Genomic DNA, 19,975 nt, shown 5'->3' with positions numbered 1-19,975 from the left:
AAGGAAGGGCCCCGTCTGTCCAGCGAGTGGGGGACTTGTCAGCGGGGTCCGGAGGGCAGCCAGGCAGTCAGCGGGGGTGGGTGGGCTGAGGCGGGCTGCCCCCAGGACACAGGGCACAGTGCATAGCACGGGAGAGGGCACAGAGACACGAAGGAGCCACCACCTCCTCCGTCCATCAAACGGGAGGTCCCTCCTCCAGGAAGGCTTGACTTTCTGAGCCCGCCTCCAGACTGGGTCAGCTCCCTTCCCTCTGTCCTCAGGGATGCTCGCTGCAGGCCTGTGACCTCTGCACTAATCCCCGGATAGCGTCCCGCTGCTCGTCTCCCGCTGAGCCGAGACTTCCTCCACGAAGACCTGGCAGCGTCTGGATGGACGCACCAAGAGGCTGAGTGCGTCCCATCACAGGTGGGGGTGGGACTGGGAGGGGACCCTGCCCCCCTTGGGAGTCTGGGCCTCGCAGGGCAGGCAGGCAATGCAGGCACGGGGGTGGATGGGGAGCCCCTGGAAGACAGGCGTCAAGGCCGTGTAGCCGGGGAAGTGGGAGAGCACAGGGTGTGCCCAGCAGGAGGAAGGACACGGGTGACGCAGGTGAAGAGACAGAGCCTGGCGGGACTCAGGCGTGTCCTGCTGTCCCCAGTCTGTGTCCACGCAGGCCCCTCATCCCCACACGAAGGCAAAGCAGCATCTCCCTGGGGGCTGCTGTTTGTTCCCACCTAAGCTCTTGACACACTTGGGATTCTTCTTTGGGGAGCTTCTTTCTCCAGACCGGTACTCAGCTCACAGCCCGAGGGGGGAACATGACAGCTCTAAAGCTGCCAATGCCCGTGAGCTGTGGGGACCAGACCCGCAATGACCCCGCTTCCTCGCCCCTGCGGAGGGCTCACTGGCTGGCCAGCTCAGGGTCCCTTCTCAGTACCCCTTCCACCGGGGGATGGAGGCCCCAGACCTTCCCCCGGGCACCTCGGCCAAGACGGCAGATCCGGCTGGCAAGGCCTAACAGCCCCGAATGTGTGAGTGATGAGCCTGGGCCGAGGTTGTCAGGTCTCCCCCAGGGACCCTGTCCCATCGCCAGCAGCACCAAGAGGAGGGAAAGAAATCTTCCAGGGTGACAGGATTAAGGCCTTTGGCTCTGAAAGGGGGTCGGGCTGGCAGAGAGATGTTTTCCTTTTCCAGGAAGAGCGAAGCCACAAGACACGATGCTAAACAGCCACAGAGAAGATTCCGACCAGGGGTGAAAAGGAATTTCACAACAGCACAGGTTTCGAGAGGCTCTGGAGGAGCCCAAACTGGAGAAAATCGACCGGTGTGGGGGCACCGCCTACTGGGGGGGGTCTTATAGTCCAGAAGCCTCCATTTCAGACTTTGCCTCAGGGGCTGGTAAGTAAATGCCTGAAGTTATGCAAGAAAGCTTTGAACATATCCCAAGAGACACCAGCTGCCTTTCCGAGAGCAGGCTCTCCAATGGACATCTGGGCTCAACGTCCGCTACGTAATCTTCAAAGTACATGTTCGGTCCTTGGCTCCAGAGGCTTTGTGGCCTTGTCCAAATCTCAGATTCTGCACCGTCACAACTTCAAAAAATAATACAGCGTTCCCAGGGGACCCGCTCCGGGGATGGAGCCGACACTTTGTAACCCAAAACCTGTGAGGAAACTTCAGTTCAGGCGCCAAAGAGAGGTTTGCACTGAAAGGGCACAAAAACAGGCAAAGAGCTTTTGCAACAGGCGGGCCCTCTGTTCAAAAAAACTGCAGGACGTCAGGAGACACCCAGAACGGGCCAAAAACAAGATTTCTTTAACCTAGAACATGGGGACGCCCAACCAGGCGAGTGAAACTGGATGTGAGAATCTGCTCTCGTCAGCGGTCTCATTTCGAACTTTCCTCCACCTGCTGGGGTGGGGGGGGGGAGGACCATGTACTCACCTGGGCAGACGCGGTCCCGAGGTAGCTTCTCTTCCCGGGCGGACAAGGCTCCGTGGTGGTGCAGGGAGAAGGATGTTGATTTCCATGTGTGTTTCACTCATTTATAAACCTCACCGTTATTTGCTGAATGTCTGCTCCCTACCAGGCACCACTGCTGGTTACGAAGATGAGAAACACCTGCCTCCAGGTAGCGACTGTTGCACAAAATCACTGAAAGATGGGCTGCAGAACTCAACTCCCTCCAGGACTGGAGAGTCCGAGCACTGCGTGAGCCTGCGTGAGACACATCATCCGTGTCCACCTCCGTGTGGACGAGGGCTCAAGAGGAAGTAAATTCCCCCCCGACTGTGTTACCTCTGATGATTCAAGAATTTTCCCCAGCCCAGTTTCTGGCCCCATATGTTTTGTTTCATTTCATTTCTTTTCTCAGGGCTGCACCCGCCGCATATGGACATTCCCAGGCTAGGGATCGAATCTGAGCTGCAGCTGCCAACCTACACCATAGCCACAGCAAGGCGGGATCCAAGCCATGTCTGTGACCTACACCACAGTTCATGGCAACACCGGATCCTTAACCCACTGAGCAAGGCTGGGGATCAAACCTGCGTCCTCATGATTACTAGTAAGAATCATTTCCGCTGAGCCACAGTGGGAACTCCCTGGCCCCATACATTTCAAACCTCGTTTCTCTTCCCCGCCCGGTCCTCCCAGGCCCAGCACCGCTGGCTGCCTTCTCAGGCAGTGCAACCATCGGCCAGCGGTGGGAGAGGCACTCCTGAAGCCGTTGCTCTGGCACGATGTGTGTGGATGACAGAACTGTGCTCGGAGTGACGGCAACCTGCCTGAGTCCAAGAGGAATGTGAGGGCAGCGTGGCCGACCCACTTACAATTTGTCCACGAGCACACGGCCATGCCAGCCCCCTGCAGGGCCCCTCCCAGGCTCTGGAGGGGGTGGCACCATGGGGGCGCAGAAGCACAAGTTTGAGCCGACTTTTCCCTGGGGTCAGTGCAGGTCTGGGTGGAGGGCGGGGGTGTCTACTGCTCTGAGAAGTCACCTCGGTGTCTGCCATTCTCAGCCCCAAGGGTCACCTCAGGTCTGTGTCCAAGAGTGGCAAACGTTTAAATCAGTCTCTCCATAAATGCCAAGAAAAGATGTTGTGACGCCAGCCCTGTGCCCTGTTTTTAGATCTGACCTCCCCTCTCCTTCCTCGACCCCCCTTCCCCCAAACGTGGGCTTCTCTCTGCCAGGCCTTTGGAGCCGTCCGCTTCTCACGTGCTCCACTCTCTTTGTAAATCGCATCGCCTCCCGACCAGCCCGCCCGGCTCTGACCTGCGCTGCTCTGTCTTCTCTCCACCCTCCGCCCGCCCTTCTCCAGCATCTCTTTACCTCACGGTCTCTGCCCCCCTCTCCCCTCGTCTTTCCTCCAGCCTCCCCCCTGTGACTTTGTCTCTGCTCCTCATTTCTCCCGGGCCTCTCCCCACCCCCCAAACCAGCCCTGCTGCTCCCACTTCTCTCCAAAGACAACCAATCTCCAACCTCCACACCATCCGAACATATTTTTTCCTCTCTGTTCACTCGTCATTTGCACTTGCTCTCAGGACTTAGGGCAGCTTGTTTTTCCTTCCTGTGGCCTGGAAGCCCTTCCCTCCAGGCTGCAGGATGGGAGGGAGCAAGGCCAGAACCGAAGGAGCCCCTCTGGGGCCTCCATCTTCACAGGCGCTGCCCTAAAACGAAGGGTTTCTTGGGCCGCCCTGGGTCCAAGAAGGTGTTGGTTGTTTGGAAACCCTCTTAACGCTCGGTTCTTTCTCTAAGGCCCCCTGGTTGGGGCTGTCTTTCTACAGAAACCTGTACCTGCATGTTCATGGCCGACGAGTTCTCCGAGAAGGCCCTTCTGTGAGCTTCAGAGAAGCAAAGCCCCGTCCTCGGGAAGCACCGTCCAGGGTCCAGGGCCTCCAAACAGCCAACAGTCCTCTCAGTCACAGAATGCGCCCTGCTGACCGTCGGTGCAGGTCGGCGGACAGAGAACCCAGCGTGAGGACTTGGAGGGGCCGGGAGTCAGGGTGGGGCGAGGACAAGGACCTTGGAATTAAGCGACACTGGAGGGAACCCAGCCACCTCCGCATTCTCGCCCTCCCCGCCCCACTCCCTTCCAGCTGGGCTGTCGAGGAGGGCGGCTGTAACATCAGCTGATGCCCTCGCTCTTGGAAACTGATGACTGATCGACTGCTTTGGTAAAAGTACTTCCAGACTCAGAAGGGAGGGAGGCGGCCGGACTAACACACCAGGTGACATCTCGGTGCCTGAATATGCCCCACATTTATGCATCCTTTCAACCGGGGACTAGGAGCATCGGGCTGTCACTTGGGGGTAACGGCGGCCACGCAGCCATAGACGCCCCCAGGTGGCTTTTCTTACTGGACACACCCTTTCATTCCTAGGAGGGCACTGCTGTGTATTGTAACAATCCTGGGTTTAACTGGCAAACCTGATGCCAATTTCTCATCTTTTTTTTTTTTTTTTTTGGTTGCACCCACAGCATGTGGAAATTCCTCGGCCAGAGAGCGAACCTGCACCACAGCTGTGGCCGCCCCAGATGCTTAACCCAGTGCTCCCAGAGGGACTCCCTGCTGCTCATTTTTCTTTTCTTTTTTTTTTTTTTTTTTTTTTTTGGTCTTTTTGCCTTTTCTAGGGCTGCTCCCGTGGCATATGGAGGTTCCCAGGCTAGGGGTTCAATTGGAGCTGTGACCACCAGCCTACACCACAGCCACAGCAACACGGGATCCAAGTCACGTCTGCGACCTACACCACAGCTCACGGCAATGCCGGATCCTTAACCCAATGAGCAAGGGCAGGGCTCGAACCTGCAACCTCATGGTTCCTAGTCAGATTCGTTAACCACTGAGCCACGATGGGAACTCCCCTGCTGCTCATTTCTTTAAGGAACTTTCCTAGCCATGAAAATAATGGGTCCAATCACGCAGGCATCTTTAACGTGACGATGCATATGGTCAAGTTACACTCCTAAAAACTGGGCCAACCTCTGGCCCCGCCGGCAGCGCAGGGGGACATGCTGACGGTACACATCTGGGCTCCAGATGCTCAAGGAGGGCCCACAGTCACGGGACCTGTTTGGAGCGGCAGGGACTCCCGAGGCAGCCACTCCTCTCCTGGACGAGCTCTGTGGAAGGATCCAGAGCTCCGGGCTCCCCGCCCAGGCTGCTGCTTGCTGGCCAAGCCCCCTCGAGCTAGGGGTTCATTTTTTCTTCGGCAAAAGATAACCCTCTTCTGCCCGCCCCCCTCAGCGGATCGGCAGAGGAATGCTTTTGTCATGTAGACACGCCAGACACCAATGACTGGCCACGGGATCACTTTTGAGAAGCACTGCTCACCTGGGTTGTCCCCAAGCCTCAGGACTTGGGGGGGGGATGTGGGCTTGGGGTCCCTGGTTGGTTGGCTTGCGAGATATCGGCTTCAGCAGAACGTGAGCACAAACAAACTTCCTTTTCCTGCTGAGTGTTATTGCACAGCACGCTCTGACCTGTCGTTAAGCCACACACCCGCATGCGTGCACACACACACATACACACACTCCCAGCAGTGGCCCAGCTAGGGGGGCACAGAGAGGGCTGAGGTGCCGGGGCGGTAGGAGGAGGACCTCAATGGTGGGTTTTTCTTATTCCTGATAGAAAGTTCTTTCCTCCATTGGGCCGATGTGTGTCCTGCAGGAATACCTGCCGTCAGGCCTGCAGCCACAGCCACAGCAAGACTGCCTGTCTGAGAGGCTGTGGCCAGTGCACAGTGGGCCCGCACAGAGCCCGAGGGGAGCCCGAGCCTGGATGGGGACTCCAGATCTTCACCAGGGACCCTGCGGGTAGCAGAGGACCCGCCAGCCTCCAGGGTGGCTCGAAGGCAGCAGAGAGGAGAGGGGGAGGGGCGCTGGAGGTGCTGGGGGCCTGGTGACGAGAGCCCATCGGAATGCGGCGTGTGTACAAACCCCAGGTCAGGGGCGGAGGGACAGACCAGGTGAAGCCAACACCCTCTGTCCAGGGGTCCATGTAATCTGCGGGCAGGCGGTATCTCTGATACCACTTCCTTCCGCTGGACCCAGAGGGACATTTGAGAGGTGAAGACAATTAATTGAATAAGGTTAGGTTGGCTATTAGGTAACGCCAAACGTATCAAGCTGTCCACTTTTTTTTTTTTTTTTTTTTTTGCTTTTTAGGGTGTCACCCATGGCATATGGAAGTTCCCAGGTTAGGGGTCCAATCAGAGCTACAGCTGCTGGCCTACACCACAGCCACAGCAACGCAGGATCCGAGCCTCATCTGCAGCCTACACACAGCTCATAGCAATGCCGGATCCTTAACGCACGGAGTGAGGCCAGGGATCAAATCCGAAACCTCATGGATATTACTTGGGTTTTTAACCCACTGAGCCACAACGGGAACTCCAAGCTGTCCACTTTACACATGTGCAACTTCTTGTGTGCCAGTTCCAGCTCCACAGAGCTGCCTAGAGAAACCCTGGCTCAGGGCAGCTCAGACCAAAAGAGGTACACTGGCAGAACAGAATGTGTGTCTCCACACAGCCCGGCACAGCTGCAAAAGCTGCCCCCAGGCACGCCCAGGCACCGGCCACACCAGGTACTGTGACACCAAGCTCCACCCCCGTGAGCATCACAAAACCCAGCCCCTCCCCCTCCGTCCCAAAGGGCAGGTGGGGGCCCAGCTCGGCTCTGCCTGGTTTCCAGCAGATAAGGAAATGGAGCGTGTGCAACGGGGAGGAGGGGAAGCCGGTGAACCAGCTGCGTCACCTCTGAGTCAAGGCACAGACTTCTGACACGCTTCCTCCTCCAGCTGCCGCAGAACGAAACCTGGGCCTACAAGCTCTGACCCATGGCAGCGCCCCCCAGAGATGCCCTCCTGTCTGCCCCAAGGCAGTCCCCTTGCCCACACACCCATCCCTGCCCAGCTCAGCCAGGCCCAGAGCACAGGGGCCTCCTGCATCCGGGGGTGTCCAGGAATGGGAGGCCCTTACTTGCAGGTTTCTTTCCACACAGCTGGGCTCAGTTATACTGGATTCTGCGAAATAGGATCCTTAATCTCAGGTGCAAAGCCATGACCGCCCCCCCCCCACTGCCCCCCAAAGGCATCGTTGCATGTGCTGGAGGGCTGAATTAATACTAGTGGAATAACCCAAAAAGCAGGACCGCTGTTCAGCCTCACAGGTTGCGCACTGCACAAGTGCAGAGGGTGACAGGCCCATGGTGACCTACCCGGGGTGGGGGTTAAACTTTAATGTTACTATAGATCTTTACTAAAGACAAAAGGGTCAGGAACAAGCAGGCTTGTCCACATCAGGGCCAGGAATGACAGGGGTGGCCGTCAGGCTAAGCCAGGCAGAGGCCAGAGGGACCGGGCTCCAACCCCAGCTCAGCCAGGGACTACAGGTTCCCCTGAGGCAAGAGCCATCATTGCATCACTTCCAACAGTATGGAACCCAGGCAGGCACCGCAGAGCCCTGCATTTTAGCAAGGATCGCACATCATTAATCGGAGAATGAAAATCCAGCTGGACTGAAGACTTCCAAGTCCCTCCCGGCTGGTGGCTCTGTGATTCTCTGAGGCAAACCAGAGGGCCGCTGGGTAGAGGATTTGGGGTGGGGGCGGGAGGGCAGCCAGGTGGGGCCGATCCGACCTAAACACTCCACCAACAGAGAAACAAGCACACACCCTCTCCCAATTCTGTTATTTTTTTTCACCCGCCTCAGCTGGAACAAAGAGCTTTTTGTGAGTTTCGTGGAGCCTGACGGAACCCCTTTGCTGTCTCCTTCTCCTTCTGCGTGAGAAAAAAACAAACCGTTCCATCCGGGTTCGCGAGGCTCCTTTGAAGGGCTTGCGGCTTTGGTTTAGGCAAACAGGAACCTGGCCGGGACACCTCCGCCCTGGTGAGTGAGTTTTTTGGCAGGACGCTCGCTCGGGAGGCCTCCTCGTGCACAGATTGCAGACGGGCGGCGGGAGGGGAGCTCGGGCTGGGGGCGGGGGGGGGGGGACGGCGGCGCGGGGGGAGCTGGGCAGCAGCGTGGAGACGGGCCAGGTACCTGGTGGCTCCCTGGGGGACATTTCTGATGCCAGGTACGCTCCGTGCGTGCCACCGAGCCCTCTCTCGGGCTGTTGGGACCCCAGACATCCGCTCACTGCAGCCTCTCCTCCACCCGGCAGGCGGGGGCCACGGCCCACTTTCCAGATGAGGAATGCAGGCTCCCAGGGCCCCTGACCGACCAGGTGAGTCCGCCCCCGTGGCCTGTGCTCCTCTGTGGGCCCATCTGCCCCCTCGAGAGCCCGGGCCTCCCCTCCCCCTGCCCGAACCCGGACCCGGGACCTCGACCGAGGCGGAGGCGGCGGGAATCACGTCTCCGTCGCAGGCGGGGGTCGGCTGCCCAGCCTCGGGGAGGAGAGCGCGTTCACGCTGACTCCAGCCCCAGGGAGCCCTGCACGCGCACATGTTCACACCCCCCTGCACTCACGCACAACCCCTCACACACTCACCCACAGTCACACGGGCACAGCCCCCCCCCCGGGGGGGGGTACCCGGGGCCGCGATGCACAGGCACCGCCCAGGAGCGAGAAGCGCTCTGTCTCCACCGGGGGTGACTAATGATGGGCGCCGCCTCCGAGCTGAGGTCGCGGGCATCGCGTGGAGGCACGAGGGCAGTTTCCGCACTTGCCTCTCCTCGGAGCCTGAGCTACGGGCCAGGGAGGCAGGTTCTCCGGAGGACCACGTTTGGGGCCGGGCTGTGTGAGCGGCCCTGGTGGGAAACAGAGGCGCATTGAGATTCTGTGGATTCCCCCCCACCGCCCTGGCCCTCCAGCCTCGTAGCACACACACATGCACACGCACACATTCACACGTGCACGCACGCGTGTGCTCACACGCACACATGCATGTGCCCACACACACACACACACACACACACACACACACACATGTGCACACTTGACAGGGAAGCATCCCATCAGCCAGGGAGACGCTCCTGAGTCACTCAAGCTGCAGTAACCCCACCACGCTGGGGACTCAACAGTCTGGAGGCTGGGAGTCCAAGGTCAAGGTGTGGGCGGGGCTGAGGCGTTGCTCTCTCTGGTGTGTAGAGGGCCACCTGCTTCACGTGGCCGCCCCTCTGGGCACACACACTCCTGGCACCTCTCTGTGTCCCAGTCTCTTCTCATGGGGACACCAGCCAGGCTGGCTTACGGGTCTCGTTTGATCACCTCTGTAAAGACCCTGTCTCCAAGTCCAGTCACACGCCGAGGCCCTGGGGGTTCCGGCTTCAATGTGTGGGTTTAGGGGGACATAATGGGGAGCCCCACGCTTGCCTCATTCCCACACTTTGCTGGCAGCTTCCAGACCGCCCCAGGGCCCAGCCTGAGTCCACACAGCCTCTGCCTGTAGAACCAGTTGGAGCTGCTTGGAGAACCGGTCAGGGCAGGCCCGGGTGTGGGTTTGCACAAGGGGCCAGGGATCCCCAGGACTGGCCTGGCACTGAGGCCGGGGCCCAGATACAGGGATCCCAAGTGGGGCATGGAGCCGCTCAGTGTCTCCCAGACCCCAGGCTCTTCTCCCCGTCCTAACAGGGCCCCCGAAGGCACCAGGGAGCAAGCAGTGGTGGCAGGCAGTCTGCACGGGACGGCGAGGTCGGCTATTAGACTGCCCTGGCGACACAGAAGGGACATTAACAAGGTCCAGAGAGCCAGGGCAGTGTGCAGCCCAGGACTAAAGCTCTGAGAGGCCAGAGGCTCCTGGGTCCCTGCCATTCCCATCACCACCCAGGCCCCTGACCACACCTGCCCCAGGGTCTTGGGTGCAGAGGTGGCTCAGAGCGGCCTTTCAAACTGCCCCCTCTCTCTGCTTCCTCGCTGACCTACCATCCCCCTGCCCCACCTGGCCTCCCCTTCCTCCCTGCCAAGGGCAGGGTTCAGCCCGAAGACCGCCCAGGCCAGGTGCTTGACTAGAGGAGACGCAGTGCAAGTACTTACAGACTCTAAAAAGGTAAAAAGGTAAAAAGAGAATTTGACAGGATCACCCCTGGGGCTGAGGCAGCAGAGAGAACAGGCTGGGATCGTGGAAACTTGGAAACATGGGCTGGGACCCCAGCCTCAGAGAAAAGGGGTCCAGCTGGTGCCAGCATGTCTGAAGAGCCGTGAAGCCGTTTTCACAAGCGCTGGAAAAGCCACAAACAGATTCGGCTCCCTAGCCCAACCCTCTGCCTCTGAGACGCTTTGAGGGTTGGTTGGTTGGTTGAATTTATTTTCTTGGCCATCCCCACAGTAGGTAGAATTTCCTGGGCCAGGGATCAAACCCAGGCCTCAGCAGTGACAAGGCTGGATCCTAACACACCGAGCCACCAGGGAACTCCTGGCCCTGAGTATCTAAACACAACTATGTTCCCCGGGAAAGAATCCCAGCCTTCCCTAACTCCTTCCTCCTGCGTTGCCCCCGCCTAAGTCTCTGCCGAGGATGAAAAGTCTTGGCACCTATTCGGGCAACCGTCAAACCCAGCAATGACCCTTTTTCTCTCTTGTTCTTCGGCGTGTGCAACGGCTGATCTTTGTGGCAACCTAGTGGGGCTGAGGAATGGCCAGGGAGCTGGTAAGGCGTGAATCCTGCCCAAGTGCATCTCTAGCTGCGAGCGCATCTCTGGAAGAGACTCACATTTGAATCGCTGGGCTGGGAAAGCAGGTGCCCTCTGCCAGGGTGGGGCCTCGTCCTGACCTTTTGATGCAGTCGGGGTGGCGGAAGGGGACATTCACTCTGCCGGGTGAGCTGGGACGTCCACCTCCCCTGCCCTCAGACACTGATGCTCCTGCTTCTCCTGGTTCCCAGGCCTTTGGACACGGCCCGAACCTCCCCAGCAGCTCGCCTGGCCCAGCTGCACACCGTGGGCCCTGGGGCCGCTCAGCCACCACCATCACGTGAGTCACTTCCCGGCACTGGTTGCCTTCTGTATCCAGATACGTCCTGTTGGAGAGGCCCGGCCGGTTCTGTGCCTCGGAGACATTTATTTGATTTTATCTGTTATTGAAGTGTAGTTGATTTACAATATTACCTGAGTTTCAGGTGTATCACACAGTGAGTCAATATGTTTATAGATTATATGCCATTTATTTATTCATTTTCTTTTTAGGGCCACACCCACGGGATATGGAAGTTCCCAGGCTAGGAGTCGAATCGGAGCTACAGCCGCCAGCAGTAACAAACCCGACTAGTATCCATGAGGACAGGAATTTTATCTTTGGGCCCACTCAGTGGGTTAAGGATCTGGCGTGGCTGTGGCTGTGGCCGGCAGCTGTGGCTCTGATAGGACCCCTAGCCTGGGAACCTCCATATGCCTCAGGGGTAGCCCTAAAAAGACCAAAAAAAAAAATAAGAAAAACAAATCCTGAAAGAAGCAAGGGGGGAAGCCTTTTTTTAAAAAAAATATTAGTAATGGCTGTATTCCCTGTGCCGTAGAATATATTCTTGTAGCTTACTTATTTTATGCTTAGTAGTTGATCTCTTAATCCCCCACCCCGAGCTCACCCCTCCCCCCTCCCTCTCCCCACTGGTAGCCACTAGGTTGTTCTCTGTATCTGTGAGTCTGCTTCTGTTTGATGTACACTCATTTGTTTTGTTCTTTAGATTCCACATGTAAGTGATAACATAGGGTATTTGACTTATTTCACGAAGCATGGTACCCTCAAAGACCTTCCATGTTGTTGCAAATGGCAACATCTTGTTCTTTTTTATGGCTGAGTAATATTCCATTGTGTATATGTACCACATCTTCTTTATCCATTCCTTTATTGGTAGACATTTGGGTTGCTTCCGTGTCTTGGCTGTTGTAAATAATGCTGCAAAGAACATTGGGGTGCCTGTATCGTTTCAAATTAGTGTTTTTATTTTCTTCAGTTATGTATCCAAGAATGTAATTGCTGGGTCATATGGTAGCTCTATTTTTAGATTTTTGAGGAACTTCCCTACTGTTCTCCACCCTGGCTTCACTAATTTACATTCCCACCAATGTGTGTAGGAGGGTTCCTTTTTCTCCACACCCTCTCCAGCGTTTGTTATTAGCAGACTTTTTAATGATGGCCTTTCTGACAAGGATGGGGTGATATCTCATTGTGGTTTTGGTTTGCATTTCTCTGATGACTAATTATGTTGAGCATTTTTTTCACATCCCTGTTAGCTATTTGTATATCTTCTTTGGGAAAAATGTCTATTAAGGTCTTTTAGTCAAGTCGTTTGTTTTTTCCATGTTGAGTTGTATGAGCTGTTTTCGTATTTTACATATTAACCCCTTATTGGTCATATGATTTACAAATATTTTCTCCCATTCAGCAGGTTGCCTTTTTGCTTTGCTGATGGTTTCCTTTGCTGTGCAAAAGCTTTTAAGTTTAATTAGGTCCCATTTGTTTATTTTTGTGATGACAGATCAAAAAAACATTGCTGTGATTTATGTCAAAGAGTGTTCTATTACAGTTTTAAGTCTTACATATTTTGAGGGTTTTTTCTTACATGATGTGAAGAAATGTTTTCATTTCATTCTTGTACACATAGCTGTCCAGTTTTCCCAGCACCACTTATTGAAGAGACTGCCATTTCTCCACTGAATATTTTTGCCTCCTTTGTCATAGATTAATTGACCATATAAGTGGGTTTATATCTGAGATCTCAATTCTGTTCCATTGATCTATATTTCTGTTTTTGTGCCAGTAACAGCTGTTTTGATTACTGTAACTTTGGAGTATAATCTGAAGTCAGGGAGCCTGATTTTTCCAGCTCTGTTTTTCTTTCTCAAAATTGTTGGGGCAACTTGGGATCTTCTGTGATTCCATATAAATTTTAGGGTTATTTGTTCTAGTCTGGTGAAAAAGGTCATGAGTATTTTGATAGGGCTGGCATTAAGCCTGCAGATTTCTTTGGGTGGCATGGGTAGCATTCTAACAATACTAAATGCTTTCGATCCATGAACATAGACTATCTTTCCATTTCTCTGTTCCATCTTCAATTTCTTCCATCAGTGTTTTATAGTTTTCGGAGTATAGGTCTTTCGCCTCCTTGATTAAGTTGATTCGAGGGTGTTGTGCTGTGTTGTTGCTGCTTTGATGCAATTGTAAATGGAATTGTTTTCTTGCTTTTCCTTTCTTATAGTTCATTATGAATATATAGAAAAGAAAAGCAATAGATTTCTGTACTTTAAGTTTGGGTTCTGCAGTGTTGCTGAATTCATTTGCTAGTTCTGATAGTATTTGGTGGAGACTTTAGGGTTTCCTGTATAGAGTACCATGTCATGCAGAAGGGTCTCTCTGGTCTGGCAACCCCTACCTGTGGCCAGGAGGCTGGGTGCACACAGAACCACAGGAGGGTTTTGGTGTCGTTACCAGGGCTAGGCCCCTGGGACAAAGGATTTCCAGTTAGTTGCCAGCATTTGGTGAGGGATCCCAGGGCACAGGCTGGCACTCCTGCTCTCATCCATGTCCCTGTGAACCAGGTAGATGCTCATCCTGGGACTCAGCCCCATCGTGTGTTTCGGGTCCCACCTGGCACCAGTTCGGCGAGTGTAATGCCACAAAACGCCACAGCCCTGAGCCCTGGGATGTTTTAAAAAACGTTTTCATCCCTCATTTGCTCTCCAGCTCATGTGTTTGAGGAGCTTTGTTTTCAGAACTTGAGACTGTCCAACCTCACTTTAGAGGAAAGTCCAGAAGACAGTTTTCTGATGAGAATAATTTGAGGAGGACGTGATTCGGGGGCTGGTTGTGAAGGGTTAGAGGGTAGGGAAGCCCCAGGGCCCTGCAGAGGCAGGAGTGATCAAGCAGAAGAAAAGGCTGAGAGGAGCTCCCCCCTCCACCCCATGGCAGACGGAAGAGGTTAAGTCTGCTTAACCCGGCGGGGGCGGGGAAATGAATTCTTGCCCCTCCCCCACCCAGAGCTGGAGGTAAAGGGTCCAGAGAGGCCAGTGTCAGAGAAGATGCAGGATGGACGTGGAGGGCCCGGCAGGCACCCAGGCCCCTGGAGAACAAAGAAGCCCCATGGAGAACGGCAGTGCTGCTCTCGCCCAAAAAGGCCTGCCGGGCACGGGACAGCCGAGTCCCCAGTGGAACCTGGGTTGACACGGGTGGTCTTAGGGTCTGAGAAGGGGCAGCCAAGTGTCCTCAGAGAGCAGACCTCAGTCCTGAGAACTAGCGGCTTCCCTGGCCGTCCCCCCTCTCTGTCCAGCACACTGTCTGTAGAATTTTGGAATTTCCATCGGCTGCTTTGATTTAGATCCAAGCCTGTGGTGAGCCATGGGACCTTCCACTCGCCTCGCTCTGTGTCCCCGGGGACCCCAGTGGATTTCCCTCCGAGGACCCGCAGCGCCCACCCTCCGCCACATCCAGAGCTGCTGTGGGAAACATGGGCCCCGCAACTGATGGGGTTCGGCTTCCCACAGCTCACTTCCTGAAGCCACTTTCTTCCCCAGCTAGCCGTCCGCTCCCACGAAGCAGCTCCCCAAGGACAGTGTGTGTGGCACTGCCCCACCCCGGTGATGTTACCCAGCCCCTGGCCCGGCCCCCGAGGCTCCTCAAGTGTGCTGGGCACCGCCTGTCAAGGACAAACACGGGGTCTCGACTGGGCCGTGTCTCAACATTCCCGGGGCGGCCTTCAGACGGGAGCTGAGCGCCAGCTCCTCAGTTCAAAACCCAAAACAGCCCTGCGGGAAAGCTCATCAGGCACGGCTCCAGGCCAGCCGCTTAAAAATGGATTCTGATCCCTCGGACCCTTGCATGGATGATTTGTGCTAATGAAATGTTTTTCCAGACCTGGCTTGGTTTCCGCCACGGCCGTGGCCCGAGTCACTGGCACGCCACTGGATCCGGGCCCCGAGGAGCAGCAAGATCAGGACAAAGCACTCTGGAAGCAGCATTAAAGACGGGTCCTCGGAGCAGGGGTTTGAGTCCAAGCAGGGCAGGAAGAGGGAGGAAACCCAGGGCTCTGATGCTGAGTCACAGACAGCTTGCAAACGCCAGCTCCTGCGCGCGCGCGCACACACACGCATGCACACGTGCTGACGGAAGACACAGGCTCTGCCCCCCAGGAACCCCCACTGCCCTCCTCCCTCCCCCCACGCACAGATGACCTCATCCAGTGGGCATTTTGTTCCCACCCTGAAGGAAGCACAGGGGCAGCTAAAGAAGTTACCTGGAGGAGTTCCTGTTGTGGCTTAGCTCGTTAAGAACTAGTGTCCGTGAGCACACGGGTTCGATCCCTGGCCTGGCTCAGTGGGTGAAGGATCCAGTGTTGCTGTGGGCTGTGGTGTAGGTCACAGATGCAGCTCAGATCCTGCATTGCTGTGGCCGTGGCGTAGGCCGGCAGCTGCAGCTCTGATTCAACCCCTAGCCTGGGAACTTCCATGTGCCGTCTGTGTGGCCCTAAAAAATAAATATATTTTTTAAATGTTAGAAGCAACTGCCATACCGTAGAAACACATAAGAGGTGAAGAGCCCCCCACCTCCCCTCTACCCCCAGGACTTGGATAAAGCAGTACTTGAATGAGCATCGTGGCAGCCTCAGGGGGCCCAGCGGTTTGCGCCAGCAGAGCTGGGCACCTCCACCTGGGGCTCAAGAAACAACAGGAGGGTGTGAATTCCACCCCCTGCTCCCCCAGCCAGTGCAGCTCTGAGCCGTCACCCGCCACGGCTGCCTCCCGCAGATAAAGGGTTAACTCCCAGCTGCCCTCACAGGGTGGGAGCGAAACCACCAAAGCATCAGTCACCCCGATGAAGAAGGTGGTCCGGCTGGTGAAGGCCGGATGGTCGGGGCTGAATAACCGCCAGAGCTTCCAAACCACGAGGGAGTCTAAGGCCTCTGCTGATCTGGGCTTCCAAGAGCTTTCGTTTGGCAGGGCTGGCAAGAAGCGCGAGTCCAGCACCACGCGGTCGTATCATGCAATCAGCTTGAATACTTCTGGTGATGGGGAGCTCTCCACCACGCGCTGGGTGAAGATCCTGCTACTCAGAAAGTCCTCCCCCCGCCCCCAGGGAGCCCAGACCCTCCGCCGGCTGCCCGCCCCGCCTCCAGGCATCTCCTGGGCCCCCCACGTGAGGACACTGTACGCTGACACCTCACCAAATAAAAAATTCCCACCTCACATCAAAGAGACCTCGCAGCGGCATTCTGAGTGGCCCGGCGTCCTTCCGGCTGGACGTTCTCTCCCTAATCACCAGAGCTGCCCGAGCGCGGCCGGGCCAAGTGTTTCATCTCCCCGCGTCCTGTGTGAGCACCAGGGGAAGTCGTGGGCACGTCGGATCTCCGCCTCGCGGAGCCGGGGGCAGACAGCACATCAAAGCCAACTGAGGTATTGACAGTACAGACAGTCCTCTTACAATCCCGGGACAGAGTCCACTGGGCGTGGCAGGAGGACGTCCAGCTGACCACTCCCTCCCTGGACCTTCCAGCACTTAACTCACGGCCGCGCCGTCCACCAGGCACCCGGACGCATGCTCTTTCCGGGCATATTGTATCCTGGAGAGTCTGGGAGACTCCGGGTAGACAGCACGTTTCTCCCGCTCTCAGGGGAGCGGGGCTCCTTCCCCAGCCCCCGTTCTGATCACCAGCTACATGCAGGGTGGCAGAGCCCCCCCACTGGTTGTCTGGCTCAGGGGTCACATCTGGAGACCAAAGTGCCACTGCTGCAGGAAACCCGGGAGGGAGGTGGGGGTGGAAGGCTGGGCTCTTCCCAGACGAAGACTGAACTCAGCCCCTGCCTGCAGAGGGGTGTCTCCGGGCAGGACCAGGGGACCTGGCTAGCATGTTCAGGTGGCACTTCTCTATCGTGGGTGGGAGGGTGGCACAGACCTGCCCGTGAGGGAGAGGATGCAGCAGAAGGGAGCAGTTCCTGGGTGCAGGGGTGTCAGCAGGAGCAGAGCTGGGGGAGATGGCATCCTTGCTAGAGAGGGATGCGGAAAAGATGGTTCCGGAATCCGGGTTCTTGCTCGCGGCGGCCGAAGAATGAACTCCGCGAACACACAGGCAGCAAGCGAGCAAAATTTTTATTACAGGAAAGCAGATAGCTCCCAGGGTTACTGGGAGCGGGGAGAAGAGCCCCCTTCTCTATTGTCCTATAGGGGTTTTTATTCCTTAAAGTTGGTACCAACGTGGGGTCCCGAGAGATGTGGCTTTCTCCCATTGGCCTTACTCAGTTACCCATGTCAGTCCTTGTCCAATAGGGTCCCAGGGCTGGAAATGTCCCGTAAATCTCATGGCTTCTTTGCCCTTTCCCTCCTGTAAACTGAGTCACAGGGGATTAGAGATTAACGTCCATCTGGGCGTGGGTACACGCCCTACAGTAAACAAGGCCCGTGGGGATGTTACTCCCTGGAGCCCTTGAGCCGCAAATGCCAATCAATGGCCACATCAAAGACTGCAGGGAAGCCCAGGCTCCTATCCCTGGAGAAGCCCGGAGAAGCCAGCACTGGTGCCTGCATCCCGCCTCACATCTGGACCCTGAGGAGCCCGAATCCAGGCAGGAGGCTCCAACTCGAAGCTGGCGGTCAGCAGCAACAGAGGCCAGGCAGGGCTGGGCCCTGCCTCTTCACTTCACTCCTTCATTTGCTCTGCACACAGGTCTTGCCCTGAGTGGAGCCCTAGGCACTTCCTGGTGCGGGGAAGGGCACCTCTGGGCACCCACTTCAGAAGGGGGCTCCCGGCAGAAACAAGGGGCAAGGTGACCGTCCCCACCTGAACACAGGAGGGAGGCACCATCCAGCACGTCCATCTCCAACACACTAGGCAGCAACTGTTTCCCCGGCGCCTCCCAGAAGATTGAAACTCAGTGTGTGCGTGGTGTGGACCCCACCTGAGATCCACAAATGCCCTGGATAACGGAGGGTCCCCCACCAAGAAAGTGCTTCCAAAGTACGTTCTGGATTGAATTTAATCGAGAAGCCCCGGGGGCAGTGCTGGTGGTCTCTGCCCCACGTCAGCCAGCTGCTTCCTTCATCCATTACACACGAGGAGGGTGTCCCGCCCGCTGCCTTCGGGACTTTGCAGGCTGTGGGGTGCTTCGACCGCAAGATCACAGCACACATTCTGTTGTGTCGGGGATAAATCACAGATGGTACAACCCGAAATTCTCTTCCAAGCATCCTTATATGGGAGAGTCCACCAACAGCCATAACTCAGCTCTGTGTAGATGTATGTACACCTTTTTAAGTGTGCAGACTTTTTTATGGGCCTCCCCTGCACAGAGAATGCCTCGGCGCAGTGACGCCGAGCAGGGCCTGTGGGCTCCTGGGCACACAAGCCTTTCTGGGGCCCCATTTCTTGCTTTGAGGGGATAAACTTCAGCCTCCATGACCTGCCCTGAGGTCCAAAGGGCAGGTTCCAACAGTTGCCAGTCAGGGAAGGGAGGGGATGCCGAGACCAGGGCGGAACAATCAGGAGACCAGAGTGTGGCTTTGGGACAGGGTCCTGGTCCCTCCTCGAGGCATCTGAATAACAATATCTTTGATGTCCTTGGCAGAACTAAAACCCCCAACAAATGGAAGATGTTAATGAAGCTTCTTTATTCTGGAAAGAAGCCCACCAGACCACTGACCACCAGTTTTGAAAACAATGCAAGCTTGCCTCTGCCCTAATCTTTGTCTGTGGCCCTATTTTTCACTCCCCAAACTGTAAAACCACCTCCTGATCTCTCCCGAGGGGGGGCACAGTCTTTAAGACATGAGCCTGCTGTGACCCTCCTTTGCCTGGCAAAGCAGTAAAGCTATTTTTCCAAGTTTCTATTGGGCACCGGTGAGCAGAGGCCGAGTTTCAGCACAAGTGCTTAATAAATTGAAAATAACGTGTCAGCGAGTATTTCAGAGAGTAGACACTCCGTGCTGTTATGCACGGACCACGGCCCTCCGTGAACTTTCCACCTTGCATCAAGTGGGCTTTTTAAAACCTCTTTCCCAGGACCCACAATACCTCTGGGTAACTCCGCTCCTATAAATATTTAATCAAGTTGTTCCACACGGGATTTCCAAGCAGCAGTGATGCAGTCTCCTTTGTAAGAAAAGTCTATGCTTCCCTGACTTGCAGTCACATCTCCCCCTCCAGACCCCCTGCTCACTGCCTTTTTCCGAACACACACACACACACACACATACCCACACTGTCTGGAGAGAAAGCCAAGAGTCGTCTGAGGGGGAAACTGCGAAGAAACAGAATGTCTAAATAAAGTCAAGTCTTCTCTGAGCACCTCGCCGTCGTTATTCAAAGAACACCACACACACAACTCTCTGGCTCCGTACAAGCGCGCCTTCCCCGGTGGTTCTGAACACTCACAGGCAGCCCGGCCCCATCATCCATAAATAACGGGTCCCAGGAGCCGGCCTCGAATGTAACTGCAGCCTCGGGAGGAAAATGCAAAGAATACCTAAACTTAAGGACACGTCACCACAACTAACTGGCCAGGGCCAGGCAGGCTCTCACCTACAATTAAAGGCAGTGGTGTTCGCAGCGCTTTGACTCCGTGCCTGCAGATTCTTGCCTGAAATAGGTCTGAGTCTCGGCCTCTTTCTCTGAGCTTTGTCTCCAGACAGCGTGTCCCGGTGGGAACAGGTCGGCCACCGTGGGCACCAGGGGAGGGGGTCTGACCACAAGCCTGGGGGTAAAGGACGATCCATGCAGAGGTTCTCTGCAAACAAGTTGGAAAGGCTTGTCTAAAGGATTTGGACGCCTTTCGAGAAACAGAGTCTATTTTACTTAAAACAGTCTTGCAGGACCAGCAATCCATCAGTGGCTGTTTGTCAAGACCAAAACGACAGGAAAAGGACCACCCACGTGGGCTCTGAAAGGGGGGGCGGTAGAGTTTCTGGAGGCCAGCAGCTGAGTTCCTCGGCCGAGGCTGGTTGATGGGTTGAGGTCTGTCTCGACCAGCTCTGCCACACGCTAGAGTTCGTACCTCCTGGGAAGTCTCTGGGCTCCTGAGGGTCTGGGGTTTCCTGGCTGTCAAGTGGGGGTGGGCACAGTTCCCTCTCGGAGCCTT

At 56.1% G+C, this 19,975-nt stretch overlaps 1 protein-coding gene and 1 long non-coding RNA gene across 13 annotated transcripts in view; both read left to right on the top strand.

Annotated features, from left to right (window-relative positions):
• Positions 1 to 297: 297 nt before the first annotated feature.
• Positions 298 to 6,567, top strand: LOC146399607 (uncharacterized). 2 transcript variants are annotated; one of them, XR_014818147.1, is made up of 4 exons: positions 1,472 to 1,824; positions 2,069 to 2,252; positions 3,766 to 4,209; positions 6,417 to 6,567. It is a non-coding gene; the product is annotated as an uncharacterized LOC146399607 (long non-coding RNA). The 2 variants fall into 2 exon arrangements; XR_014818148.1 differs by lacking the exons at positions 3,766 to 4,209; positions 6,417 to 6,567 and adding an exon at positions 298 to 389 and having other exon boundaries at positions 1,174 to 1,677; positions 2,069 to 2,303.
• A 1,133-nt stretch (positions 6,568 to 7,700) lies between these two features.
• The window catches only part of LOC106505208 (uncharacterized), a 97,719-nt gene continuing 85,444 nt past the window's right edge, over positions 7,701 to 19,975 (top strand). For 6 of the 11 annotated variants that reach the window (XR_014818140.1, XR_001299386.3, XR_014818141.1 and 3 more), the window contains exons 1-3: positions 7,701 to 7,870; positions 8,145 to 8,207; positions 10,804 to 10,892. Coding sequence is in view for 4 of the 11 variants with exons in the window: in XM_084980601.1 (XP_084836727.1) it covers positions 8,177 to 8,207; positions 10,804 to 10,892 (120 nt within the window). In the remaining 7 variants the exon portion in view is untranslated. Of the gene's footprint in view, positions 7,871 to 7,979; positions 8,058 to 8,144; positions 8,208 to 10,803; positions 11,050 to 13,892; positions 19,183 to 19,975 lie in introns of those variants that run through there. The other 5 variants (XR_014818143.1, XM_021065055.2, XR_001299388.3 and 2 more) reach the window with 4 other exon arrangements.

This window comes from Sus scrofa, chromosome 10, assembly GCF_054392235.1.
Source record: "Sus scrofa isolate SSC_HxYL_T2T_F1_AM1 chromosome 10, Sscrofa_HxYL_maternal_Yorkshire_Landrace_v2.0, whole genome shotgun sequence".
Classification (NCBI taxonomy): Eukaryota; Metazoa; Chordata; class Mammalia; order Artiodactyla; family Suidae; genus Sus; species Sus scrofa.
This window is presented reverse-complemented; position numbering and strand designations above follow the sequence as displayed.